General features: G+C 43.5%; 1 protein-coding gene across 3 annotated transcripts in view; it reads left to right on the top strand.

Moving 5' to 3' along the window:
* The first annotated feature begins 861 nt into the window (after positions 1 to 861).
* The window catches only part of AKAP1 (A-kinase anchoring protein 1), a 42,591-nt gene continuing 18,078 nt past the window's right edge, over positions 862 to 25,374 (top strand). The window contains exons 1-6 of one of the 3 annotated variants that reach the window (XM_066578812.1): positions 889 to 920; positions 4,303 to 4,414; positions 16,632 to 18,456; positions 19,221 to 19,348; positions 22,281 to 22,407; positions 22,485 to 22,609. In XM_066578812.1, coding sequence (XP_066434909.1) covers positions 4,400 to 4,414; positions 16,632 to 18,456; positions 19,221 to 19,348; positions 22,281 to 22,407; positions 22,485 to 22,609 — 2,220 coding nt within the window. In that variant the 5' untranslated portion in view covers positions 889 to 920; positions 4,303 to 4,399. Of the gene's footprint in view, positions 921 to 4,302; positions 4,415 to 16,631; positions 18,457 to 19,214; positions 19,349 to 22,280; positions 22,408 to 22,484; positions 22,610 to 25,374 lie in introns of all 3 variants that reach the window. The other 2 variants (XM_066578802.1, XM_066578820.1) reach the window with 2 other exon arrangements.

Below are 25,374 nucleotides of genomic sequence, written 5' to 3'. Positions count from 1 at the left end.
ACTATGTTGACGGAAAATCAAAGAAGCTACGGCTGTCAGAAGATGGCGGCAGAAAGTCATTTTTTTTATCCGAAGGTAGATTATTTTTTAAAAGTAGTACAGCAAAAAAAAAAAACTAAATAAAATTTGGTATGGTAGTCATCGTACTGACCCACAGAATAAAGTTATCACATCATTTTTGCTGTACTGTGTACGCCATAAAAGCAAAAAGAAACAAATATGGCGGAATTGTGTTGTTTTTTTTCATTTCACTTAAAAAATTTTTTAACGTTTTTCAGTACATTATATGGTACATTACATTGTACGATTAAAAAATACAACTCAGCCTGAAAAAAACAAGCCCTCATACAGCGACGTCAATGGATAAATAAAGGAGTTATGATTGTTTGAAAGTGGAGAGGCAAAATAAATAAATAAATATATATATATATATATATATATATATATATATATATATATATATATATATAAAAAGGTCTGTGTCCTTAAAGGGTTAATATAGAACTCCTTGTGCGCCAACACGGCTGTTCCCAGGAGACATTAGACCCAAAGAAGAGCAAAACACCCGGCCAGCTCTTCTAGATGAAATGCATTGTGTGACAGGAGAGCAGCAGCAACAGCCTGGGATGTCGCGACACGACTGTTCCGGCCCCACGACACAGTGACACGATCCCGACTCCAAAAGATCTGGCGAGGAACAGGAAGCGGCGTCAGCGGGAGAATCCTCTGTGACGTCACACGGTCAAGTTCGAATCCGGCAGCTTCGTCTGTGTTGTTCTTTTTTTTCCGCTCTTTGTGACGCAGCTGCCACCTGCAAGCTGATTGGTCGAGGCGTGGAAAGAAGCAGGCACGCTCCTCCTCCTGTTTCCCCGCCCCTCAGACGGTGTCCGGAGCAGTAAGCCGCAAGCGCTCGGCTTTAGGTGAGTTCGAGGCCGCCGTGTCCCAGGTGTGAGTGTCTGCGGGGAGAAGCGCCGTGTTGCCTGCAGGTGTGCGGTATGGACGGCTGACTTTCTGCCATGGTGTCCTCCATAGTGTGTAGCCGGTAGCTTCAGCTGCCCACAATGAGACGCCTCTGTGTGCCGGAGCCATCCTGTGCAGCGCGGGTGACCTCGTCCGGCAGTGCGTGTCCTTCGGGGGCGCCCACGTGTGTACGAGCAGCAGTACACAGAGGCTGCGGGGAAGGGGTGGCGTCGGCTCTGGTTTCCCGGCGCTCTGCACGTGGAGTTGGCAGTGGCCGGCCGCCGTGCGGGGATGGTCGGCCTGGCGGCTGGAAATAGAAGCTGCCATCACGCCGCGAGGAATCTGCTTCTATAGATAGCCTCGTATAGTGGAGGCCGCGGGGTGACCTCGGGCACATGGCTGTGGCGGTGGGAGGGTCGTGTCATCCCCGTCATGTTGTGCACGGCCCCTCCAGACAGCTGTGTGGTGGGGGGCGGCACACACTGCTCAGCTGCCCGCTCCCCCACTCTCAGCAGTGTGACCCCACCAGCCTCATCAAGGTCACCCGAACTTTCTCTCGATGTCAGGCTCAAAGGTCACCAGCACCTGAGCCCATGTGTAAGGAGACCAGGGCTGTGTGCCCAGTGTGCCACCACCAGCACATGGCATTACTTGGACTCTACAGCGCTGGGATCCTGGATTCCCAGAACTTTTTTTTTTTCTTTTTAGTTTAGTTCAATTCCCCCACCCCCAGCTGGTGCTTTGCCCGGGTCGCAGTAACCTTGTACCGTTGTTTAAACATTCCTCGTGATGCCACTGGCTGCAGTCACAAGTGGTTCTCTCGCACCTTGTGATTGTTGGATCTTTGCTGCAAGTGTCATTGATGCGGCATTCATGGCACCCATCGTGTGATTCGTGCTACCAGCCGGGAAGGGTTAAAGATGGGGCAAATTCATCTGATACTTATTTGAATGGTTTGTAGCTTTTTGGGTGGTCCACACAGGTAGCGCTTTCAAATTGGTAATGACAGCGTCTCAAGCAGACAAACGGCAAATTTGCCCATGGAACCACGCACCGTTAATGGTAACTGTTAATGACCTAGCTTCAGGGTAAGGCAGCAATAGTTGATTGGTGAGGGGCCGCCACTCGTGGTCCCCGCTGATCCCCTGGCCTGCTATCCATAGAGCTGGATGTCCCTGTCGTGGTCAGAGAAAAAAAGTTTCCCTCCCATTGTCAAACTTTTATTACACTTCCTGCTCAGACCAGGCTGGGATCCCGGACGGCAGACAACTGATTAGCTATTGGTGACCTAGCCTTGTGATCGGTCATAGTATATACCTGGAATACCACTTGAAAGGGGTTTTCTAAAGAAAAATTATTGTTGACCTATCCTCAGGATAGGTCATCAATAGTTGACCAGCTGAGGACCATCGGATGGGCTTGGAACGCCGACTGACTGGGCGCCCACTGTCAGCACAGCAACGCACAGTGGTTGGTGCAACAGCTGTTGCTCTGACTTCTGTGTAGTGGCCAGCGCTTGGAACTGCTGGCTGTGGTGTCATTAAAATCAATGGGAGCTGCACCTGCAGTTAAAGCGCGGGCCACTACATGGGTCAGAGCAGCAGCTGCTTCTCCTACCCCTGTGTATTGTGGCTCTGATAGCAGCGCCTGATCAGCTGTCCCAACCAACTACTGATAATCTATCCTGAGGATGAGTCAACAGGTATTAGTGTATCTTGACGCCACCAGGAAGTCCTGGTGGAGTCAAGATTGACAGGGGGTGATGCCCCCTGTCAGTGATTGGTTGCTTGCCTGTGGTTCTGGAAGGCCACTAACGCTGCAGCCTGGATGAAAGCCAGGACGTAGAAGACAGGAGTCGGCGGGCAGATGCTTGTCCTGACGGTGGAGCAGCACATATGCGTGGGAGCGGCCAGCAGGGAAAGTAGATGATGCGGCGGTTGGCGGGGCTCTTCAGTGAGGTGGGCCATGACCCGTCTGGCAGAGCAGCAGATGCGTGGCTAGCAGAAAGTTTTGCAGCCGTGTGGGGGTGAATCGCCCGCTGTGAGCTCCGTAACTCACGGCCGCTGGGTGAAGCTGTTTGTAGATTTGGCTATAGCCCCAGAGTACGCTTTATGCCTTTTCCTTCCTTAGTTTAGTGCTCTTCCTGCACCTTGTGCCCAAGAAGCAGGGCAGCTATTGCTGGTGGCGTCAAGATACACTAATACCAAGTCAACAATAGTATCGTCCTAGAAAACCCCTTTAACAATCAATGTGAAAACCTTGACGATTTGTGGTAAAACGTTAAGACAAATTGCAGCTGCCCTATGTGGACCCCCCTGACCATTTTCGCAAGGCAGCATTTTACTCAGTGTTTTGGAAGCCAAAACCTGCAGTGGAGCCTGCAAGAAAAGTATAACAGAAAGTTGTGCGTGACCTCAGTCTTGGATCCACTCCTGGTTATGACTTACAAATATATTGATGCAAAATACTGTGTGAAGAGCCTCATGGAAGGTTTTAGACACCAATTGATTTTGGCCTTAGTTCTGGGCTCTGTTAAGAGCCTCCGTTGCTGATTTTTGCATATCCAAGAGAAAATGGTGCAGAACGCTGTACTGTTTCGTGCAGGAGAATGTTGGCCGGAAACTGAACAACCCCGGTCATAGTCAGTGGCGTCCGTTTGGTTCTGTCATAAGATGGATCCATCTGGCCAGTAGATTTCATTTTTTTGTTCTCATAATGGAACAGGCAAATGGAAACCACAGTGCTGGTGTGAGAGAAGACTGAAGGGGTCTTTTTGGGATTTGGCAGAATGGGATTAAACAATAAGACCAAGTGCTCGCCCGTTGAATCCCCCTGCCTTTCCAACACCAAACTGTGGCCATTATCGTCGGGCTTATGTTTATCAATGACGTCTACAACAATCTCCGGTTTCGGCGGCATGCCTTTTTCCCCTTACCTTGGGCAAACTTTTCCTAGTTTTGAAAAACGCCTTTAATTGCTTGATGATTAAGTATGCTCATTACAGAGGTTATCTGGGGACAAAAAAACTTTCAACATAAATGAAGCCTTACTTTTCTCCGGCGATCCCTGCTGATCTTCGCCAAGCTGCAGGGAGGCTTGACTGCTGCAGCCAGTTGTCTGTTCGGCCAGTGGTTAGTCGCGTGGTTGTGAAGACCAGCTTGTCCTGGGAGGGGCGTATGGCTTCTTGTATGTTGCTAAAGCCTGGTGAGCACCTTTACCTATTTGTGTGGATAACCTCTATAATAAGTGCAAGTTGAAATGATAAAGGATTTGATTTTATTAAACAGTTTATATATTGATTATATAGATGTTTCATCATATTTTTTGTTCTTTCACCTACAGCCTTTGTGTGTCTACTGCATGCAAAATACTGTCAGGGCTTTCTTCCATCTCCTGAGTTGGAAATTTACATTTCTGGTGTTCCTAAGGCCTCAGTCACATGGGTGCATGTCAGGTTGGGCTCATATTAACTTCCATACTTCTTAGGGTTTTAATCTGTTTGTAGAGTTTTTTTGTTTGTTTTTAGAAATTAAACAGTATTGTCTGATAAATCTGTGTTAAGTGCTTTGTGTTATGTTTAGTTTTTCCCACCTACAAGCTACTATAGTACCGTAAGAGCTCCAGCATTCTTTAATCCAGGGGCATAAAGCAGTATGCAGTCTAGTTATACACCTTAAAAAGAATGTCTCCTATTTATTTTGTTTTATTATCCTATTTCCCTTTTTTTTTTTTTTTACTCTATTGTCTGTACACGACTATGGGGGTGGCAGTCTTACCTGAGCTGCAGCTAACAGTATTTAGAGACATGCTTTACAGCAGAACTTGTGGGACGTTCATACAAAGAACTGGAGGAGGAGACCCATTGACATATGTGGGAGACTGTTTTAGACATGGTCATTGTGCAGGGAGGGGGAGGAGGTGAGCTGTGTGCGTCACCTGTTGTGAATGGCAAATCCTGTTATCTCTATATAGATGTATATAAGGAACTTTATATGGCACAATTATTATGCAAATCATTAGATTGAGTGGTTTGCATGGTACTTGTTAGGTGTAAACATAAGCCATGATCAGCAGTTGCTGGTAAGTCATTTGCTGACTAAAAAGTGGAGGCAGAAGGGTTGACTAGAGGTGTGGTAACGATCCAGGGAACAATCAAAACTACCCAATTGAGTGCAAATACATGCCAAGCAAACAATATACTATCACTATTTCACTGCTGGTTAAATTAAGGCCCATTAACACTTAACAATTATCGCTCAAAATTCGATCAAATGAGTGAAAATGAGCGCTAATCGTTATATGTAAACTCTGCCATCGTGCGCTTTTTCATCTGAATGATGATTTTAAGGTGAACTTAAAGTCCATCTTTCAGCCACAGGGAGATAAAGTATCTCTCTACAGACAGCTTGCTGTGTTCTCCACAGGACTCAGGAGATTACATTGTATTCTGCTGGAAGCCCTGATGAGAACAATGCAGCTGTTTGTACAGCAGGGCCTGTGATTAATCACATGCTGGACTTTGCAAGCAGCTCCTGGAGGCCCTTTTACATGCAAATGAAGATGGTGTGATGAGATGCTGAAGATGACTGATTAAGTTTATTTATGCTTGGTGATCCGTCTAAAAACTGCAAATTTATATAGTAACATAGTATGTTAGTCGCAAAAAGACACTTGTCCAGCCTATTAACCTTCAGCGCTGCGGAATGTTAGCGCTATATAAATAAAGATTATTATTATTATTAAATGTTGATCCAGAGGAAGGCCCCCCAAAAAACCCCAGTGATGTAGAAGCAAATTTTCCTAATTTAAGGGAAAAAAATCCTTCCTGACTCCAATCAGGAAATCTGAATAATCTCCGGATCCACTGACCCTTCTGAAGTTATTAGTGATTATAATGTGTAATATTGTAACACTCAAGAAAGGCGTCCAGGCACCTCTTTATTGAATTTGCCCTCACCACATCCTCAGGCAGAGAGTTCTGTAGTCTCGCTGCTCTTACTGTAAAGAACCCCCTTTTATGTGACAAAAAAAGAAATTAACATAAAGAGAAGTTTCCCATGAATGCATTGTAACACATCTGTAATACAGGGCTGTTACAGATGACATTGCAACCGTGTGTCATCAGTATTTCATTATATGATCTGTATTTGCTGACACTGGTTTTATTTTCTAGTGGGCAAATGCAGATTCGGGTTTACCAAATAAGGCAAAATTTGCTAAAGGTAGGCCTGTGTTTTTAAAACGACTATAAAAAGTACGAGTATATAAATGGATGCATAGAAGTACGCATAATTTACATTGGCTCTGTATTATGATCTACAGAACGGACCAGCATTGGAGGAAAAATATACCCAATTTAAAGAGACCAAAAACGTGACTTGTATTGTACAGTAGGTCAGATTCTGATCACATGTCTCATTTATAGGGCTGATTCAGACGCATTCATTTTTTCCCACTCGGACTTCAATGGTATAAAATACCACAATCCTTTGCCACTACTGTCTGGGTCCCCTGACTTTGTTCACTTGGCTCCAGACAACGTGTTGGCACGTTGTTGGGGTAGATGGGTGAACAGTGTGGTAGCAGGGGTTGGTAAGGGAAGTATTACTTTTCAGCATGTTTTTATAGCTTTGTAGGCTGTTTGGGGCAAAAACAAGTAGCTGAATTGCCTCTTAAGTGCGTAACCACCTTTATGGTGGCTTTCCACAGGACAGCTGTTGGCTGACATTGCTCAAGGGAGTTATTTTTTTAGTGATATTTGTCCCGAGTAAACCCAAGACCCGAGAGGGTTCTGAGCGAGACATCACTCATTAGTTGCTAGTCACATCGTTGAAACAAAGCGACTAGTAAGTGACTTCTTGCTCAGTGTAAACAGGTAGTCGTTCATCTATGAGCGACTGCCTGTTCAGTGAATGGATGTGGGTGGCTGGAAGAGATCTCAGCACACTCGGCCTCCATTAACTGACTGATCTTTGCTCTCGTGTGAACACACAGGATTAATAAGCGCCCAACATGTCTCATGAAAAGCACCCATAGGCCGGGCTCATACGAACGGGTCAGATGCCAGCTGTGACCCTGACCGGTCACCCTGCATACCTGACTTCTCTGTATTGAGGATGCCTGCGGAGGCTCACCGTCTGTCATGTGCAGTATAGTTTTTTTTTTTTGTAAATACATGGTTTGTATTTCCTGTGCCTTTGCTTAGCGATGGGTCAGATGCCCCTATTGACTTCTATAGAGGCTGTCTACAGAAAAATAGAGCATGCTGCGATTTTTCTTCCGTTCACAGAATACGCAATTCGTATTCGTGAGTGTGAAGGAAAAATCGAAAATTCATGCCTTTCAATACCTGTGTTTTTGCCTCGAATCCTCCGCGCTGACAGTGATCACGGATTCTGTAATTAGAATCCATTCATGTAAGGCCCTCCTTAGGCTGCCTGCTGACAAGCAGGTCGGATCCGGCGGCGAGGATTCCCGCCGCGGGACCCGTCCCAAGCGCCTGCAGAGAGCGGTGCGTACTCACTCCAGCTGTTTGATGTGCCGGGCAGCCGGTGCATGCACAGACCGGAGCCGGCGGCGGGTGAGTAACACGGTTTGTTTGCCGCGCAAGATTTCACGCGTCCAAACCGCGGCCGTCTGCATAGTCTTGCGTTTGTTAACACAATCCTATGCAGGCTTCCAGCGGCGGAAATCCCGCCCGTCTGCAGGCGGCCTTAGGGCTGTCACACTAGCATATTTTGCGGCACAGGAGCACGCAGCAAGTATGCATAGCCAGCAATCTCTATACACTATCTTGGCATGTATGCGAACGTAATATGTGCCAAGATAATGCATGTTGCAATCTTTTTTTTTTGCATGCCTTTTGTGTGCTTTTGTATGAGGCATAATTGAAAGTCAATGTGAGATCAGTACTGTGTATTACCCATTCAAAAACTGTGCATAATATGCAAATAAGGGAGATAGAATAATACCTCCACAGTGCCACCTTCCATCTCCCTTATTTGCATATTACCCAGAGGAGCATTAATGGTCTTTTGAGTCTCCTCACTCAGTCTAGGTGCTCTCCCTAAGGAGAAAAGATAGTATTTCTCACTAGCAAAGCCAGACTCCTACTGGACACTGACAAAGGGCAAAAACCCTGAAACAGCTGTCTGTACATGGAGTCTGGCTTTGCTTTTAATTCCTAGTCATTGTTACAAGGCTTGTTAAAAGTCTAACTTTGGCTTGAAGGAATGCTGCCTTCTAATAGGTGGCACTGTGTAGGTATTATTCCATCTCCCTTATTTGCATATTACCCAGAGGAGCATGAATGACCTTTTGAGTCTCCTCACTCAGTCTAGGTGCTCTCCCTAAGGAGAAAAGATGGATGCGCTCTGTAACTTGTATAGCTTGGATGCTGTAGCCCAGGCACTTGTAAATGTGCTTTGCTTGTACTATAAGGATAGGTTAGCAGGTTTAGTTGGAGGCAGCTGGCAGAGTCTAAAAGTTCATTTTCAAAAAGCCCTGCAGTGTTAATGTTCTTATCACAAGAGTGAGTCCTTTGGTGCACATTTAAGTAGATCTGCTGTTGAGCCTCAGTATAGGAAGCATGAATTATGGAGTGGCTTGGGAGATCAGATACTGAAGCGTGGGGCGGAAAGCAAGTTAAGAATTGGCTAGTAATATACTAGGTTGAATTTATTGTAGTAATGAAGAAATGTTTGTTTTTTTCCTCTCTTGCATAAGGTAGCATCTGGTTCAGGATAATATGTTGTATTGTCACAGTGGCACCAGTTGTATTTGTTTTGTTTTTTTTCCCACTTCTCTTCTTCCAAAGAGCACATCCAACTGGAACAGACATAATGCAGCACATTTTTTTCTCCATCAAACGGGCATTGCCATGAAGAATGCTGTACTGGAACTGCCCATGTGCTGACACAGGTTGGGACTCTTCTGTACATGGTTCAGTTTTTTGTTTAAAGGGAAAAAATCCTGATACAAGTATGTATAATTGATATCACAAAAGGCAGTCTTGGACCTCCTATAGCCTTATGTCCACCAGCGGGTCTGATTCCATACGCCGGAGCCTGCAGCGGAATCTGATCTGTCTGCAGCTGAGGACAGTGCTTACCTGTCCGGGTCTTCAATGTGGATGTGTGCAAAAACGCCATCTGGCCATCAGGAACTACTAGAAGTGTTTCTGGCTTATAAAGGATACAGTTGGCTGATTGATAAATGGAATGGTATGATCAGCTGATTGAGGTCTTTCTCTACTTTTCGTACCTCAACCAATAAGAACTTCTCTTGGCAAGAGAAGGTAACTTTAACATTTTTCTTTGTAATTCTGTGTACTGGAAACATAAAAGGTTTGTAAGGGTGCTTTCACATCTGCGTTGGGGGAGCAGGAAAGGGGAATCCCTGCTGCCTAACGGCTGTTTCTGCATGGGACCAGACACCGTCAGACAGAGCCCATAGGCTATAATGGGAGCTGCCTGGCTTTTGGATAAAAAAAAAACTGCTGCATGCTGCACTTTTTCTTCCGGTATTTTGAGCTGAATCTTTGCTGGAACCTCTGGATGGAAGATGGATAGCAACCTAAACTCCAACTTGTTTCTTGTCATTGTAGTTGACTATTCAAAAAAAAAAATTCTGCATGCCAAAGAAGTAAGTTTCCAAGGCTATGTATTGTATGTGTTTTATAGAGTTAATGGTGACATTTAATACCGGCACTCAAGATTCAGCACTTGCTGTCTTGCATGGCATAAGTGCAAACTGGGCCTAAAGCCTCATTCACAGCTGTGTGTTTTAGGCCGCCTGCACATGGGTAGATTTACATTGCGGAATCCGTGGCAGGCATCTGCTTCCGGATTCCACAGCAAGCACCGCCCATAGCATGCTATGGCAAATCTCATTTCCTCTACACGAGCAGAAATTTATTACAATTTTACGCTCTTGGAGGAGAAGTTGCAGCATGCCACATTCCTGAGCAAATTCTGCACGAACGGCTTTCATTGAAGTCAGTGGAAGCCGTCCGATCCGCGGCCTTTACGCTATGACATTGCGGAACTATTGTGGATTCAGTTTTATTTGCCTAGCAAATATGCGGGGTTAGCCGGGATTTAAAAAAAACACCCTGTACTTTGCATGTCCGACGTGTCGCTGTGCGGACAATTTGCAGTGCAGCCGGCGAAACAAGCAGGTACGCGCGGATGTCGGCTGGGCATAGGGTCGTATTTGGCTGCGGGATTCTGCATGCGGAATCCGACCCGCCCGTGTGCAGCCGTCCTTAATTAGTTTGTCCCACTTCTGGCTTACAAATACTATCATAGAAAGGGGGGACTTACTTTGTTATAGATCTCATAGAATTGTTAATCTCTGCCGTAATACACAGTAGGATTATTCTGGGATATCCCGTTGAGCTTGCAGCTGAGCACCAATGTTCAGCACATGATCTTGGAGCAGTTGGCAAACCCTACAAGGGTATGTGTATTAGGACTGTTTACTGTAGCCGGGCAGCTTGCAGACAGGACAGCAGGGGCTAGCTCTGGATTATGAAGAAATACAGAAGCTGCTGTATAAATATGTGATCCTGCTATAAAATCTAGCCAAAAGGAAGTTCAGCTGTGTCTGCAAAGGCAAGACCCGTGTTCACTGCCAGGATTAGCACTGAAAACCCTAAAATAATTAGAGACAAGGGGCGAAACAAACTTTTTACTCGCCAACTTTATCTTCTCCCCATTCCCATATGTCGATTGCCTGCTCCTCTGCAGGTGGAAGATGGATAAGGTCAGTATTAATGCTTCACAGCACCAGATCTGCACAAAAATGCTGTGGATTTGTAGCTGTGGAGTTCCCTGTGAACTTGCTGCAGAGAACTAGATGAATCTGGTGCAGCAGAACTTCCTTGTGAAAAATACCCTGAGTATTTTTACATGTACTTATCCGGATTTTGGTGTAGATCTGTAGCTGTATTTCACACTTTCAATCGAATTCAAATAGAAGGGGTGAGACCTGTGTCAGATCCTCAGCAAAATCCGCAAAAAAATCATCTGCGAATGCGCACACACCCTAAAAGGGTTGGCCGCTGTATGATCTTTTATATATAGACCGTGTAAGGTTGCAAGTGTACTGCGAATGACGACGTACCATACAGACATACGCAGTGTGACTCCTTTTTTTTTTTTTTTCTCGCTCTGTTCACAGCGAGAATACTTATAAAAACATTGTCCATAAGCAATGCATTGCTTATGGACAGGCGTATGGTACAAGTGTGTGGGGCTCATGCAGCATGGTACGCAGCGAAATGGAGCATGCTGCGATTTATTTTTCTTGCGTATTGATACGCAGTGTCCACATGCAGGTGTGCGTGGCTCAATGAAGTCCATTGACTTTCACTGACTCAATTCACCACATATTACCAGCGGGATATACGTGTGTGTAATATGCTATGACCGTATGCCCGTGTGAATGAGATCTTCGGCTGGGGTCTCACTGGGCGGATTCTGGGCGGAAATCTCACGGTTTGGCCGCAGCAAAAAACCGCAAGATTTCCGCTAGGAATCAGCTGCTTCAAAACCCGCAGCACTTAGCCGTAGGTTTGAAGCGGCCTGGCCGCACGCTTTTCCGTTGTGGCCGGTGCTCCCATAGAGGAGAGCGCGACCGCAGCGGAAGAAAAGAAATGAACATGCTGCGTCTGGCAAATCCGTGCTGCAGAGCCAGCCTCTGCCAGCTTTTCCATGGAGGATTCGCCGTCCTGTGTGGACGAGATTTCTGAGAAATCTCATCCACATGGCTGGCTAATCCCGGGATTAGCGGCCGCAGGCGGATTTGCTGTGGTGAAATTCCGGACGGAATTTCCACAGCAAATCTGCCCAGTGTGAACCCAGCCTTAATGTGGGAGCAGCATTTTTCCTTTTTTTTTTTTTTTTTTTTTTTTAAATTCAGTTCTACATTCAAAAAAGGCATAACTAGTTTTCCGTTGGTGTAACCAAATGAGGACTTTTTTTTTTTTAAATGGAACGAGTTGCATATCTTTAATTTTGAGGTATGTTTATGGACAGATTTGTTAAAACTGTAAAAGAGAAGCTTGGTTGCCTATAGCAACCAGTCACAACGCAGTTTTCCTTTTTAAGAGCTTTGTAAGAAATGTAAACTGCATTACGAAAGATCTTGCATTCTTTACTTGGAATGTCGATGTCTTAATGACTAGGTCAAACGGTTGTTAGTTCTCTGGTCTATGAAATCTCATAATTTGACTTCATCCACAGGAGATGTACTTGCCAATCAATAAGATTTGCGCTCATAATGGTATCAATTGATAAAGCCAGCTGTTACAGCCATTATTCTTTTTCCATTAACTTCGGCTGTCGTGTATGTGTAATATATACCACAATCTGGAATTAGGCTGGTCTTGCCCTACATTTCCTTATTTTCTCATTGCTGGATTGCCTGACTTCAGAGTCTGCCCTGATAAGGGCAACCCCACTCTCCAACCTTGTTCTCTATACCCTTGTTAATCTCTATTTAACAGAATATATCTGTTCCAGTGGAAGCCAAGAAATGATGTCTGGAATAACCTTTTCATTTTTACTGTAATACTGTAGTCTTGTTGGTTTTTGTCATGTTTCAATTCCTATTAGTTCACACTCCAGTCTTTCATTGCATTTTCCCTCACCTATCAGATGGGCCTGTCAAGAGGAAAAAGTATTTTGTTACCTGATGTCAGTGTCATATTTCAATATCCTAAATCAGGACTGCATGTATATCACATGTCATGGTGCTGGGATGATCGTTATTCAAATATCAAGTCATGTTATCAGTTGCTGTCCTTATATCACCAGAAAGCACTAGAACACATTCTGAATTACTGGCTTTATATATCACATTAATTCTGATAGTACGGAGCTCATACCTGCATCATCCTCCCAGCAAATATTGGAGCAGTCTTGTCCAGGATGTTGGGCATGTGAAAACGGGCAATCGGGATCAATTTAAAAAAGATCTGACTGGCCAATCAATATAAGCCTCTGACTTGATTCCATAGCTTCTGAAATTTTATGAAACTTCATATTGGGCAAGCTTCCTTTTCGTGACTTGGGCCTGAGTTGTAGTTTCTACGCCCGGAAAAGATTGTGAGTCACACTGCCCTATCAGTTTACTAGAGGTGTCAATACATATGCACCACTCCCAAGTAGATAAAGTGCAATATAGTCTTTATTCAACCAGTGCCCCTTCTCACCTTTGTTATAAGACTTGACAAGTGAGCCTCTTGTGGAGATGCTGGGGTGGTGGGATTTATAGCTGGTGATTCTTTGATGTCCATGGGCCAGCTGATCACCAAATTTGGAGCCTACTCAGATCTCTGTATCAACTGGTCCAAATATCAGTTCCAAGGAGATGATTTTTACACATTAGAACCCCTATTTACAAAAAAAAGTCACGTCTACTTTTAACAGGGACTTGTTAAGCTGCCATTAGGGATCTGATCTTTATTTTAGATCTTGTCTGGGGTAAGCCTATATCTATCCTAAAAGAAATAAGGAGGGCAGACTAGAGGGACCATGTGGTCTTTCTCCTGTCAATTTTTTATGGAGGTGGGGGATTCTTATGGATGAAAAGTGGTTGCTCACTTTTGCTTCCCCAACACAAGTGTCTCCAAACTCTAGAGAATGTCTTGGTTATATATTTAAAAAATAAAATAAACCTTGTTTGTACAGTGCTAACGTATTCCGCAGTGCTTTCAAGTGATTTTTTATTTATTTATTTATTTTCATTTGAAATGCCTGCTAAAACGCTGTACTGAGCCTCCATTAATTTCCACGGGGCTTCTCAGATGGCCTTTTGAAACACTGTTTTATTCTAATTATTTCCGCACTTTTTAATGTACCACATCACCCATTGCAATGATGGGGAGCAATAAAAAGAAAAAAAAGCTAAATGCTGTAAAATGGGGCATTTTTACAAGTACCTGTGTGAGGGCTTCTTCACATGAGCGTATGCATTTTTACATTCGCTCGGACGCGCTGTGAATTCGCAGTAATGGGCGATTTTTCCGCAGTCAAGTCCTGAGCTTAATTAGCATTTTCTTGTCTATTCACACAGCTGGATGCAATGTTTTTAGCGAAAAATAAGTTGCAGCCTGGAAATCCCTCACTCGGCATAAATCCTCAGAATGACTTCAAATGCCTTAATAGAGGCACCTGTAAGCCTTTCCCTGCGTTGGACGCTGCTAAACTGCCTCCCCCTCTTTTTTTTTTTTCTTTTTTCCAGCTCACATAGGAGTCTATGGGAGCTGCCAGCGTGTATCGGTCGAAAGATAGAACCAGAACTATCTTTTTACCCAGCGTATAATAGCGGGCGTGGATTTCGGTCACACATGTTCTATTTTTGACGACGTTTTTATGTGCCACATATATACCCAAGTGTAAGAATGCATTGGAAACAAATGCCTCAGATGGTCGCGTATATACACTCATGTGAATAAAGCCTGAGTCTGGCCTTAGTATGCAGGAGTAGTTGAGATTGCACTCTTTCTATACTATTACGAGTTTTCTTTTTGTCCCTGCTGAGTCTTGGTTTTGCCTTTTTATTAAGACATTGTATATCAATGCATGTTATATTGATCACATGACACAATAGGGCTTATTTACTAATGTTGTCTAAAAGTTAGTGCAAATTTAGAACAGACCCTCCTAAAATGTGCCAGGTTAATCAGTGGCTGTGCTGAATGATCTGTGGAATTGTAAAGGCCCTTTTACAGGGAATGTTTATCATTCAAACCTCACTTTAAACTAATGAAAATGCCTGATTAAACTGTATTACGAATGACTGTGGCGGTTCGCAGACGGTCATGTGCTGTACAGCTTCTTTTTTTTTTTTTTCTCTTTTATTTCCCACGATGACACAGGTACCCGCAACCTATATGCAATATTAATTGCGTATGGTCTGCAGGTCGAAGGCTTCCATTTACTTCAATAGAGGCTGTCAGTACAGAGTCTGTGTCAAAGTAGAGCATCCTGCGACTTCTCTTCCGCTCACAGAATACACAGCTTGTGCGATATCTGCCATCTAAATATGGCCTAAGAAAACCAGTAAGTAAGACGCAACACTGGGATCGGTGACTATCACTATCCTATGCTACCTTCAGGGCAATGTAAACCTGGGGACTGATTTCCTTGCTTATGTGACTTCTCTAGATGTATAGCGGTACATGCAGATGGTCTACACTGTATTTCCATAAAACATATTATTTCTATTACAGGATTCTAAATGTCAGTTAATGCCGAGCTATTGCAAAGCAGACACTTGATTCTTGTTTTATGTTAATCTTGATTGAAAGGAATATAACTGTTTAAACTTGAAAGAAGCAACTTTTTGCTCTTTTTAAATGTATAAGGCCTCCCTCACAGATGTTTTTGTATGGTGTTTAGTGCTGCCTTTTCAGCACTGCGCTCAACGCTGTACAGCGCTCCCATTCATTTTAATGGGGCTGTTCACACAAGCGTCAGTGCTTGCAGCGATGCATGTTCTATCTGGCCGCTTTCCGCCCTGCGTCACCCATTGAAATGAATGGGCACCAGTTTCAGCGCTGCTGAAAATGTGGCACAACTTGGTGCCATATTTTCAGCAGCGCTAGCTGCACTACCCAAAATAAAAAGGAATACTCAGCTGCCGCTGTCGGGGTCCCTGCCACTGCTCTCTAGAACTTCGGGCAGGCTGCTGGGCACTTGTCAAGCCGACAAAGCATCTGTTGCTAGTAATGGGCATTAAAATACTTGTCTCCAGCGAGCGATTGCTCTGATTGGTGGAGCTGGCACTCATGAACCATTTAAAGGCGGCGCTTGATGCATCAATCACAGCCATTCAGTGAATGGCTGTGATTGGTGCATCCAGCACTGGCTGTGATTGGCTGAGCCTGCTGACACTTTGCTGAAAAACGCTGCTGAAACTGCAGTAAACGCAGCATTGAAAAACGCTGCATTTCTGCAAACGCCTGTGTAAGGGAGGCCTAAGAACTCTTTAAGTCTTTGTCAAAGCCTTCCTATGGGGTAATTACAGCAATGGCATAATTTACTTATGACATTATCACCAACTGCTCATATGAAAGAAAAAATGTCCTACATATTTGATCTTGTTAGTTTGGGGTAGAAATAATTTAAATGTGGATACTGGTTTCTAAAATGGGCTGGTGATGAAGAATTGGATTCTGGTGTGATCCGGTGGTGGCAAGTTACAATAGTTGCATGATATGTCTTTGAAAGTGATCAAAACCAAAAACAAATTGGTGGTGGTTATATGGTGATTAATATTTTGATTTTGTATCTAACATAGCTACGCTGATTTTCCAAAAAGTTGGTTTTGTGACCAACAATAATAGTTTGCATTGTTAGACATTTACTGACTGCTGATTGGTTAGTGATGGCTGATTGGGGTTCATGGAAAATCTAGTCTTGCCATTTGGTGTAAATATTACTGCACTGTTTGAATATCTTACTATAAAGCTTGAATTACACATTAGATGCTGATTGCCTGGTATGTTATGTCAATGGAATTACCTTTTGTCATTAGTATCCTACTTTGCTATGTTTTTTCATTATGTCCTGCACACTGACAAGAGAACATGTAAAAGAAAACTTCAGATCTTGGGTTTTGTTGCAAGTTTTTCACTTCCTTTTTTTTCTTTTCTCTTACAGATTTCATTGAGGAGCCTTTTAGAAATGGCGCTGCGCTTGCGTGTAATCCTGCCCTACACCATCCCTGGAGTGCTGGCACTTCTCGGTTGGTGGTGGTTCTTTTCAAGGAAAAAAGATGACAACCATAGCAAACACAAGTGTCTAAGTGCTCCCACAGATGTACCAGCAGACAGTGCCACGAAAGAACGTGGCTCCACAGTAGAAACTCAAAGCAGTACAAGGGCACGACTTGTGCAGCTGGACAGAGAGGCTAGCACTCCACAGGACACATGCTTTGTGCCCCCAGTAGCACAGATGGCTACTCTGGTAGAAGTTAAGCCTGACGATGAGGCTGAGGATATTTTAAGCAAGGATTCTGACATCCAAAATCTGACTTTTGACACATTACAACAGTCTTCTGTGGAATGTGATATTGAGCTGTGTCTAGTGGATGCAGATAAAATACATACCACATCTACAGAGCATTTGCAGAGTACTTCTTCAGAAGTTATCCACAGTATCTCAACAGAACAACTGAACGTAGTGCCTTCTTCTGAAGATGGCAAACAGCCTTGTATTGATGAAGTCCAAACTGTGGTTAAAATGTCTGTCTTAGTACAGTGCTCTCAGCCAATTACTAATGAGGCAGGAGTGTCTGTGGGAGAAACGGGGAGCAGTACTGCCCAGTTTCCAAGCGATCAATCTGATTTGGGGGCAGAGTCTCTACCGCTAAAGCAAGATCAGTTGTCTCCTTCCTTAGAGATAATTGGTTCCGAACTTCTGATTGAACCTGTAACCTCAGAGACTGCAGAAGCAATCTCAACAGATCAGCTAACGAATATCAAATCTGCATGCACGGAGGTAATGAGAGAGGGAAATTGTGCTGATATATTGGATGCCTTTTCTCAATGCTTAGAGAAAAGTGAACAGTTTGAAGAAGGGAGTGCTAAAAGTTTTCTCGGAAACTATGAAGCCAAGATAGTTGAACAGCTTGCCATAAACATCATATCCAAAGTGATCGTGGCTGCTAAACAGGAAATTTTGGCCAGCTCAGTGGCTGATGTGTCTGACTGCAGTTGTCAAGTACTTGAGGCAAATGGAGAGATGCTACCAAATGATCAATGTCAGCAGATCGCACTGGAGATAAGTGAAAGGAGTCTTGATGTGGCCAGTGACAGTTGTGCAGAAATGGGGTCTACCTGTGAATTTACACAAACAGTACAACCCGAAGTGGAGAAGATCAGAAGCGCTGCCGTAGAGAAGGAAGAGACTACCCAGGAATCCACACAAATAGAACCGCCCCCAGAGGAAAATGGCAGCAGCACTGCAGTTCCTGATAAGGAGGACTGTGATATGGACTCTACCTGTGAATCTACACAAACGGAAGAATCCCTAGTGGAGAACATCAAAACCATTTCAGTAGTAAATAAGGATTCATATCCCGAGAAAACTGATGAAGAGCAGATTGCTTCAGAGTGCACACAGCAGACGTATACCATGCAAAATTTAGGTGCAGATCATAAAAATGCAGATTTTCTAGATGAGTGTCAGGCGATTATGGAGGATTCCAGTGTTAGTGTATGTACATCAGAAGATGGTATCAGCATGGAGGATCAGTTGCAAAGCACTGCGCTGTCAAGTGTTGGCATTGGCTCCTATGACTCATTAAGTTCAACAGGCTTTGAGTTACCACAGGAAACTTTTAATGTGGCCAGTGAAAAAATTAAAAGGCTAAGAACGGTTGAAAACAGTGTACCCTATAGTAATGGAGATGTGAAGAGAAGTTCTCTTGATCTGAGAAATGAAGGTCCATGGACTGGCGATGGAGAAGTTGATCACTCGGGAGGTGAGATGTTTGCTCTGCTCTTAGCAACAGATACATTGGTCTGCACACATGTAAAAAAACAGCCTGTCACTTTTGGGATTGGTGTTTGTTTTAAACTGGCACTAGTGCTAGTACTACTGTATTAGTACACTTGGTGGGGTTACATTACGTTTTCTTTAATACATAGCTCTATGCCCCTTATCTCCCAAACAAACGTGTAAAAATTGAGATAACCTCTTTCAGATATGATGGCAGATGGCCTAGGTTTGCATTGACAATAGGCAATAACAGGAGCTACTCATCTCGGGCTCCTACTCATGACATCTCTTCCATTGAGGTGAATGAGTGGTTTGTGTGACTTCATTCAGGAACATGTAAAGCTCAGCCAAGGTCTTTGCCCTGCCATTGTGTAATAAACTATCAAAAATTGAAAACCGATTTTAGAATCTTTATATCTGGACTTTTTTTCTTTTTTTCAATTGCTGGTGGGGGAGGGAGGGGACAAATTATTTCCTTATAATATATTGTGCTAGAAAACCTAAACCCATCTTTTGTCTATGCTCTTTGTGATTACAATTTTTTTTCTGGTTTTACATAGCATTGCAGGTAAAAAATGTTACAAGTATCTTCCTACCGTTGAACATTTGTGACCTGATCAGAGATCCCTTGTTGGAGGTCTGGACCCAAACATTTCCCATGTGTGCAACGATGTTTAGCACTAACTTAGTTGTTCCATATCTTCCAGGGTTTCTATGAGAGTTTGACTATACATTTTGCAGGTTCAGATGTAAATAGTATGGACTCTGTGGACAGTGGTTGCGCTCTGGGGAAAACTGAGCAAGTCCAGAATGTAAAGCAGAAGACGGAAGTACAAAAGGCTGAGCTTGTCCTCTGGGAGATCGAAGTGCCAAAGGTAAGAGAAATGCATAGTGAACCGGGTGTCAATTTTTTAAAACTTTGCTGTGTAGCGTGTCTCCAGTTGACCAGCAAATGGGAGCTTGAGCTTGTATGAACAGCTTCACACATGCATGTGGCTCCTAAGACTCTACTGTTCTCTGTAAGTTGCTTTGTTCTTTGGATCACAAATGGAGAAGGCTGTGTTATTTCTTCTTGCCTCCTTCCTTGGAGTTTTCCCCATCACTTCTGTTTATGGCACAGCCACATGTGCATGGATGCTTATGTAAGGATCTCTTCATACCATTTTTGGAGTCTACATTTTGCATATATGCTGTGAAGCCTTCTCTCAGGAGATCCAACCTACACCTCTGATGTGAGCAGAGCCTAACTCCCATAGAAGTTAAAGCCGGCCACCAATCTATTCTTCTGCTTTGTGTCAGTCAATGGCCATTTAATCAGGCAGGACAACATAAGTGTGGATCCCATAGGTATCCTCTGCATCTTTGAAAACTTTACGGAATATTCTATGGATGTTATAAATGCCTGTCGTGAGAAAACCCCTATTAACACTACAAGTTGGTGTGAATAATTTTCCACTAGTTTTTACGTTAAAAAGTGCAGTGTGCTTTAACCCCTTAATGACATGGCCTGTTTTGGGCTTAAGGATGCAACGATTTTTGGTGGAGTTTCATCTCTATTTTTCAAAAGCCATAACTTTTTTTATTTCTCCGTTGACACGGCCGTATAAGGGCTTGTTTTTTGCGTGGCGAACTGTAGTTTTTACCGGTGCCATTTTCGGGTACATAGACTATATTGTTAAAATTTTTTTTTTTTTATGATCGCAGGGAGAGAAAATGACTCAATTCTGCCATAATTTTTTTTAAAGCATTAATTATGCAGCATAAATGACAAAATCCATTTTTTCTGCAGGTCAGTACAATTACAAGGATACCAAAATAAATTTATTTATAGCACTTTAGGCCTCAGTTTTTTTGTGGCTCTTTTTACGCTTTTTGCTGTGAAGGATAAAAATCATGCAAACTTATTGTATGAGTCGTTACGGACACAACAATACCAAACATATGGGATTTTTATTTTTTACGCTAACACTTTTATCTTTTGCACATTATTTAGATTTTTTTTTTTTTTAAATATACACCATTCGAGTCCCTCTGGGGGATTTACACCATACCAGCTCTGATCGTTATGATAGAGCATTGCAGGACCTCTCTCCTGCAGTGCCTTATCACTTATTACAGCGATCATAAGCAATGGCAATACAGGACGCTGGTATATAGCGTCATGTTGCCTTGGCAACCAGCTGGGCTGTCTGCGATTTATATCGTGAGAGCCTGACAACCTCACAGATCGTGGCAGGGAAGGGGTTAACAGATGTTGAAGCTGGAGGCTGGCTATCGGTGACAGCTGGCTCCCGTTGCTGGATAGCGCGAGATCGCTTATGATCTCGCGCTATCCACATGACCTAAGGGTACGTCCAGTTGCGGGAAGTACCCCGCTGACATGACGTACCCCTATGTCATGCGGAGGGAAGGGGTTAAAGTTATGTATTCTAACCTGCAACAGACTGTTGCTTCAAGCTGATAGCATTTCATGCTGTGAATAGTACGATCTGTATAGTACATTAATGCTAGTTTATACCATACAGGCCCTATAGCCTTGCCCTAAATGCGATGTTCACATGTGACAGAATTGTTATAGAAACTCCCATAACTGAAAATCTGTTCCATACATCTGAATGGGGCAGTTTGCGTGACAAGCGCATGATTTGTGCAGGTCCTATTCATGTAAATGGGACACTCGTGAAAATAAATACAACAGACTCTGCTGTGAATTTGCCCTACAGAAGTGTTCCCATGGGGCGGATACCTTGTGGAAAAATCTGCAGTATATTTTAACAGCTTCACAAACTGGATGTGATTTTTCAGCAAACAAAACATCCATAGTCAATGGAAAAAAATTGCTAGAGTTCATTTCTAAAACTACATAATTTACATTTAAAAGAAAGAGTGTGAATAAATCTGCAGGTTGTTTTGTGACCCGGACAGCAGCTGACGCTTTGGCCTTGACACTTTCAAACATATTGGACACTTTTTCTGCGTACCTTGATAGTTCTAAATAGGGATGAGAAAAGGGAAGTGACTAAACGTTGCGTGGTATACAAAAATGCATTTTATATGAGGGGACATAAAGAAGAAAAATGTGCTGGGTGTGTTGGACCAAATGTATCCATTGTGCACAATTTGCCCCACATCTGCCAACTTGTTGATTCGGGCATCCTGTACCAGTATTGGCTCACCCGTCTTGCATGGGTTTATATTACAATAACTTGACATTTTTTTTTTTTTTTGTCTGCTCTCTAATTTCGGAGAAATGTCAGATAAAGGCTGGCTGCACACAAATTCTTCGGCTTTTGGATGCAGGATCCCGCATTGGAATCCAACCCTTTGCCGGACTGGTGACCCCGCATACCTGTCGTCTTATCTGTACTGCGGATGGTGCAGACGGCTCGCTGTCGAACATATGCAGTACAGATTTTCCCACGATGACACGTGGCCTACGACCTTTCCGCAATGTTAATTGCAGAAGGGCCACTGGTTGGACGGCTTCTATTAACTTCAATGGAAGCTGTCCGAGCGTAATCCGCTCAAAAATAAAGCGTACTGTTTTTGTTTTTTCCCTGCGAGTGAAAAATAGCAATTGATTTCTGCTTGTGTGCAGGAAAAAGTGCTTTTTCATAACCTACTATGTATGGTATTGGCTGCAGAACCCAGGGGTGGGCCCCAGATTCCACAATTGAAATCTGACTGTGTGCAGCTGGCCTATTCTTTTCATTTAGTTAATACTTGGAAAAGACTGACATAACTTTGTATAGTTTCCAGTGAATTTTGACCTTTTTTTTTTTTTTTTTTTTTACTTCTGTTGTAAAGCATTTGGTTGGTCGCTTAATTGGGAAACAAGGCAGATATGTAAGCTTCCTGAAAGAGTCATCTGGTGCCAAGATTTATATTTCTACACTGCCTTATACCCAAGACTTTCAAATTTGTCATATAGAAGGTAAGTGTGTATGTTTTTAGATTAAATGTTGTATTAATTTGAGTGAGGTATTCACTTTTTTTCCCTCCTTTTGGCAGGATCTCAGCAGCAGGTTGACAGAGCACTAAGCCTAATAGGAAAGAAGTTTAAAGAACTCAACCTGACTAACATCTATGCACCTCCACCTTCTTTGGCATTACATTCACTTCCCATGACATCATGGGTAGGTTGCACATTCGACGTGTGCTGTACTTAGAGTGATAAGTGTTGGCACAACCAATGTATATAGGTAATACTGGTAGAATTCTGAGTTGTCCAGATCCTTAACTCATGGGGGATTGTTTTCTCACTTGTTATCAACAGCTTCAACATGCTTTGGCTGTGATCCACAGTGTAATGCAGTATTGTGATTTGCTTCACTACTCTGAATCTTCATTTTTTTTATGTTTCATTGCTAATGGCTGGAGAATTTAAAGATGAGACGGATGAATGATGCGCATAGTTTTTTTTTGTTTTTGTTTTTTTTTTTAAGAACTAAATCTTCCGCTTGTGAGTGCTTTCACACCATCTGGACATTACCCTAGTCCGCTATTTGGAAGCCTGTAAAGAAAAAAAAAATTGAATGATGTATGTTAAGCTGCATTGTACTTCTGTTAATTGGCTGACTGTTTATGCAGTATGCAATATGTAGTATTACACCAATAAACACTATGAGCAATAGATAGGAGTAAGGGTCCTGCTTACAAGCGTTTACAGACTTCAAAAAGCAAAAATAGTGGAGCCACAAGATGTGCAAGTGCTTGTTCTCTAAAAGGGCCCAGCCATGTTTTATATGGATTGGATGCTATACATAAAGCTGTATAAGCCTGTATTGGTATCTGCATGTACAGATCTGACCTGTATGAAGGGGGAGTTGGGTTCTGAGGGGTAATGCAGAAGATTAGGGAATATAGTGGGCCTCAAAGAAATGTGTTTTTAGGGCACACTTTTAAAACTGTGGACATTGGAGATTGAAGAGGTTGTCGATGCAGTGCCCGTTGTCACAGCTGGGGTCGGAGCAGATGCTCCTACTCCCGATACACATAAAATGCTCTATTTAACACCTTATTAAATTATACCTAGAATAAACTACAAAGACTCCTTATATGGATTTTAATAGCCACGGCATTTATTTTAAATGGGGGTTATACAAATCTATACCAAAGTGGACTTGGGTCCAATGTCCACAGGCAAATTAGAATCATTAAATCCGCGCGGGTGTCCTGCATGTGTTATCCGCGCCCATAGGGATGCATTCGACACCTGCAGTTAACTAAATACCTGTGGATGTTGTTTTTTTCCCTGGCGCGCGGATTGCACATGCGGGAAACCGCCCGCAGCATGCTCCATTTTGTGTGGGGTCTCCTGCAGCTTCCATTGAAGTCTATGGGAGCTGTCCGGTCCCACAGCTGTATTTCTGCTGTGCCGCGAGAAAGCAGGTGTTCAAAAAAAAAATGTGCACGGCACACTGCCGGCGTGCCAAGCACATCTGCCAGTCCAAAGAAAGAAGACCTGGCTATGACGGAGGCAGATCTGCGGCATCCGGACAGGTAAGTATATCTTATATTCTGGCCTTATGTCTGCAGGAAAGGAGGAACCCGCTGCAGGATTCTGTTTGGAGAATCCGTGCAGCCCGAATTTCCCCGTGGACATGAGGCCTTAGTCCTACATACTCAAGTTTACTATCAAATCACCAAACACAAACCATAAATATATACCAAAGTAGACTCAGTCCTACATACTAAAGTCTACTATCAAATCACCAAACCTTAAACAACCTTGATGCCCACCCACACGAGGTGGGCAGCAATCCCCCTATTTAAAGATGCCCGCAACAAGGATGGACAAAAACAAAAAAGATGGGGACAATCTTGCGGTACTGTAGAAAACAGGTCAACATTGACCATCAGAAAGATTCTTCAGGCCTGATCCCGTTTTTTTGTCCTATCCAATCAGATGTCATCACCAGGGCTGTATACTCTCCCCAGCACCTTCCAGCCTGCTCACAGCTGACCCTACCATGAACTTGATAGACCTTGATTAAGCAGCCCTATACCAATCCTAACCTCCATTAAGTTCACATAAAAATGACTTTAACCCATTTCCGCTCAGATTCCATGAGGCCTTCGTCTCTAAGCTTCCCTCGGCCGTACAGGGGTCTGAGCAGTGGCTTCTGCTCCAACCCTAGTATGCCCTCACTGTGACAATGGCGGGCGCTGCCTAGAAAACCCTTTTAACCTGGTTGTTTTGGAATAGTGCAATACATCTTGGGAAAGATTTTGGATACTGAAGTGGGAGGTTCAGATTAAGGAGGAACTTTGATTTAGGTAAATGGCAGCTTAATTACCTGTACAGTGGTAAACAACGATGAGATGGGATATATAGGGCAGTGCAACACTGTAGAGCTTTATGGATAAGAGTGAGTATTGTATTCTATAGTGCAGGGGTCCCCAACTCCAAGCCTCAGGGACCACCAACAGGTCGTATTTTCAGGATATCCTATGGTAAGAACACCTGTGGCGATGTCTGAGGCACCCACAATAATTGCATCACCTGTGCAATACTGAGGAAATCCCGAAAACATGTCCTGTTGGCAGTCCCTGAGGACTGGAGTTAGGGAACACTGCTATAGTGGATGGGCAACCACTTCAGTGACCGGCACATGGTGGGAAGATCTCAGTCGAATATGATGCCAAGACAGCAGGTATGCTGCCTAGGATTTATGGTAGTACCACAGACTCAAATAAAAATGTTGTGTTTAGGTCAGTTAGATGGTGGAAACAAGTAGTTCAGCTTTTGAAAGTTTCAGTTTCGGGTAGACAGATGACAATCTGACAATCACCAGTGTTTTGTAGTAATGAAGGGATGATGTCCGGGGAAGAAGTATATAGAAATGGTACTGAAAGCCATATCTGCTTATAGTTTGTCCGATAGAGGCTGTGCAGTTTT

The sequence above is a fragment of the Eleutherodactylus coqui genome, chromosome 1 (genome assembly GCF_035609145.1).
Source record: "Eleutherodactylus coqui strain aEleCoq1 chromosome 1, aEleCoq1.hap1, whole genome shotgun sequence".
NCBI lineage: Eukaryota > Metazoa > Chordata > Amphibia > Anura > Eleutherodactylidae > Eleutherodactylus > Eleutherodactylus coqui.
This window is presented reverse-complemented; position numbering and strand designations above follow the sequence as displayed.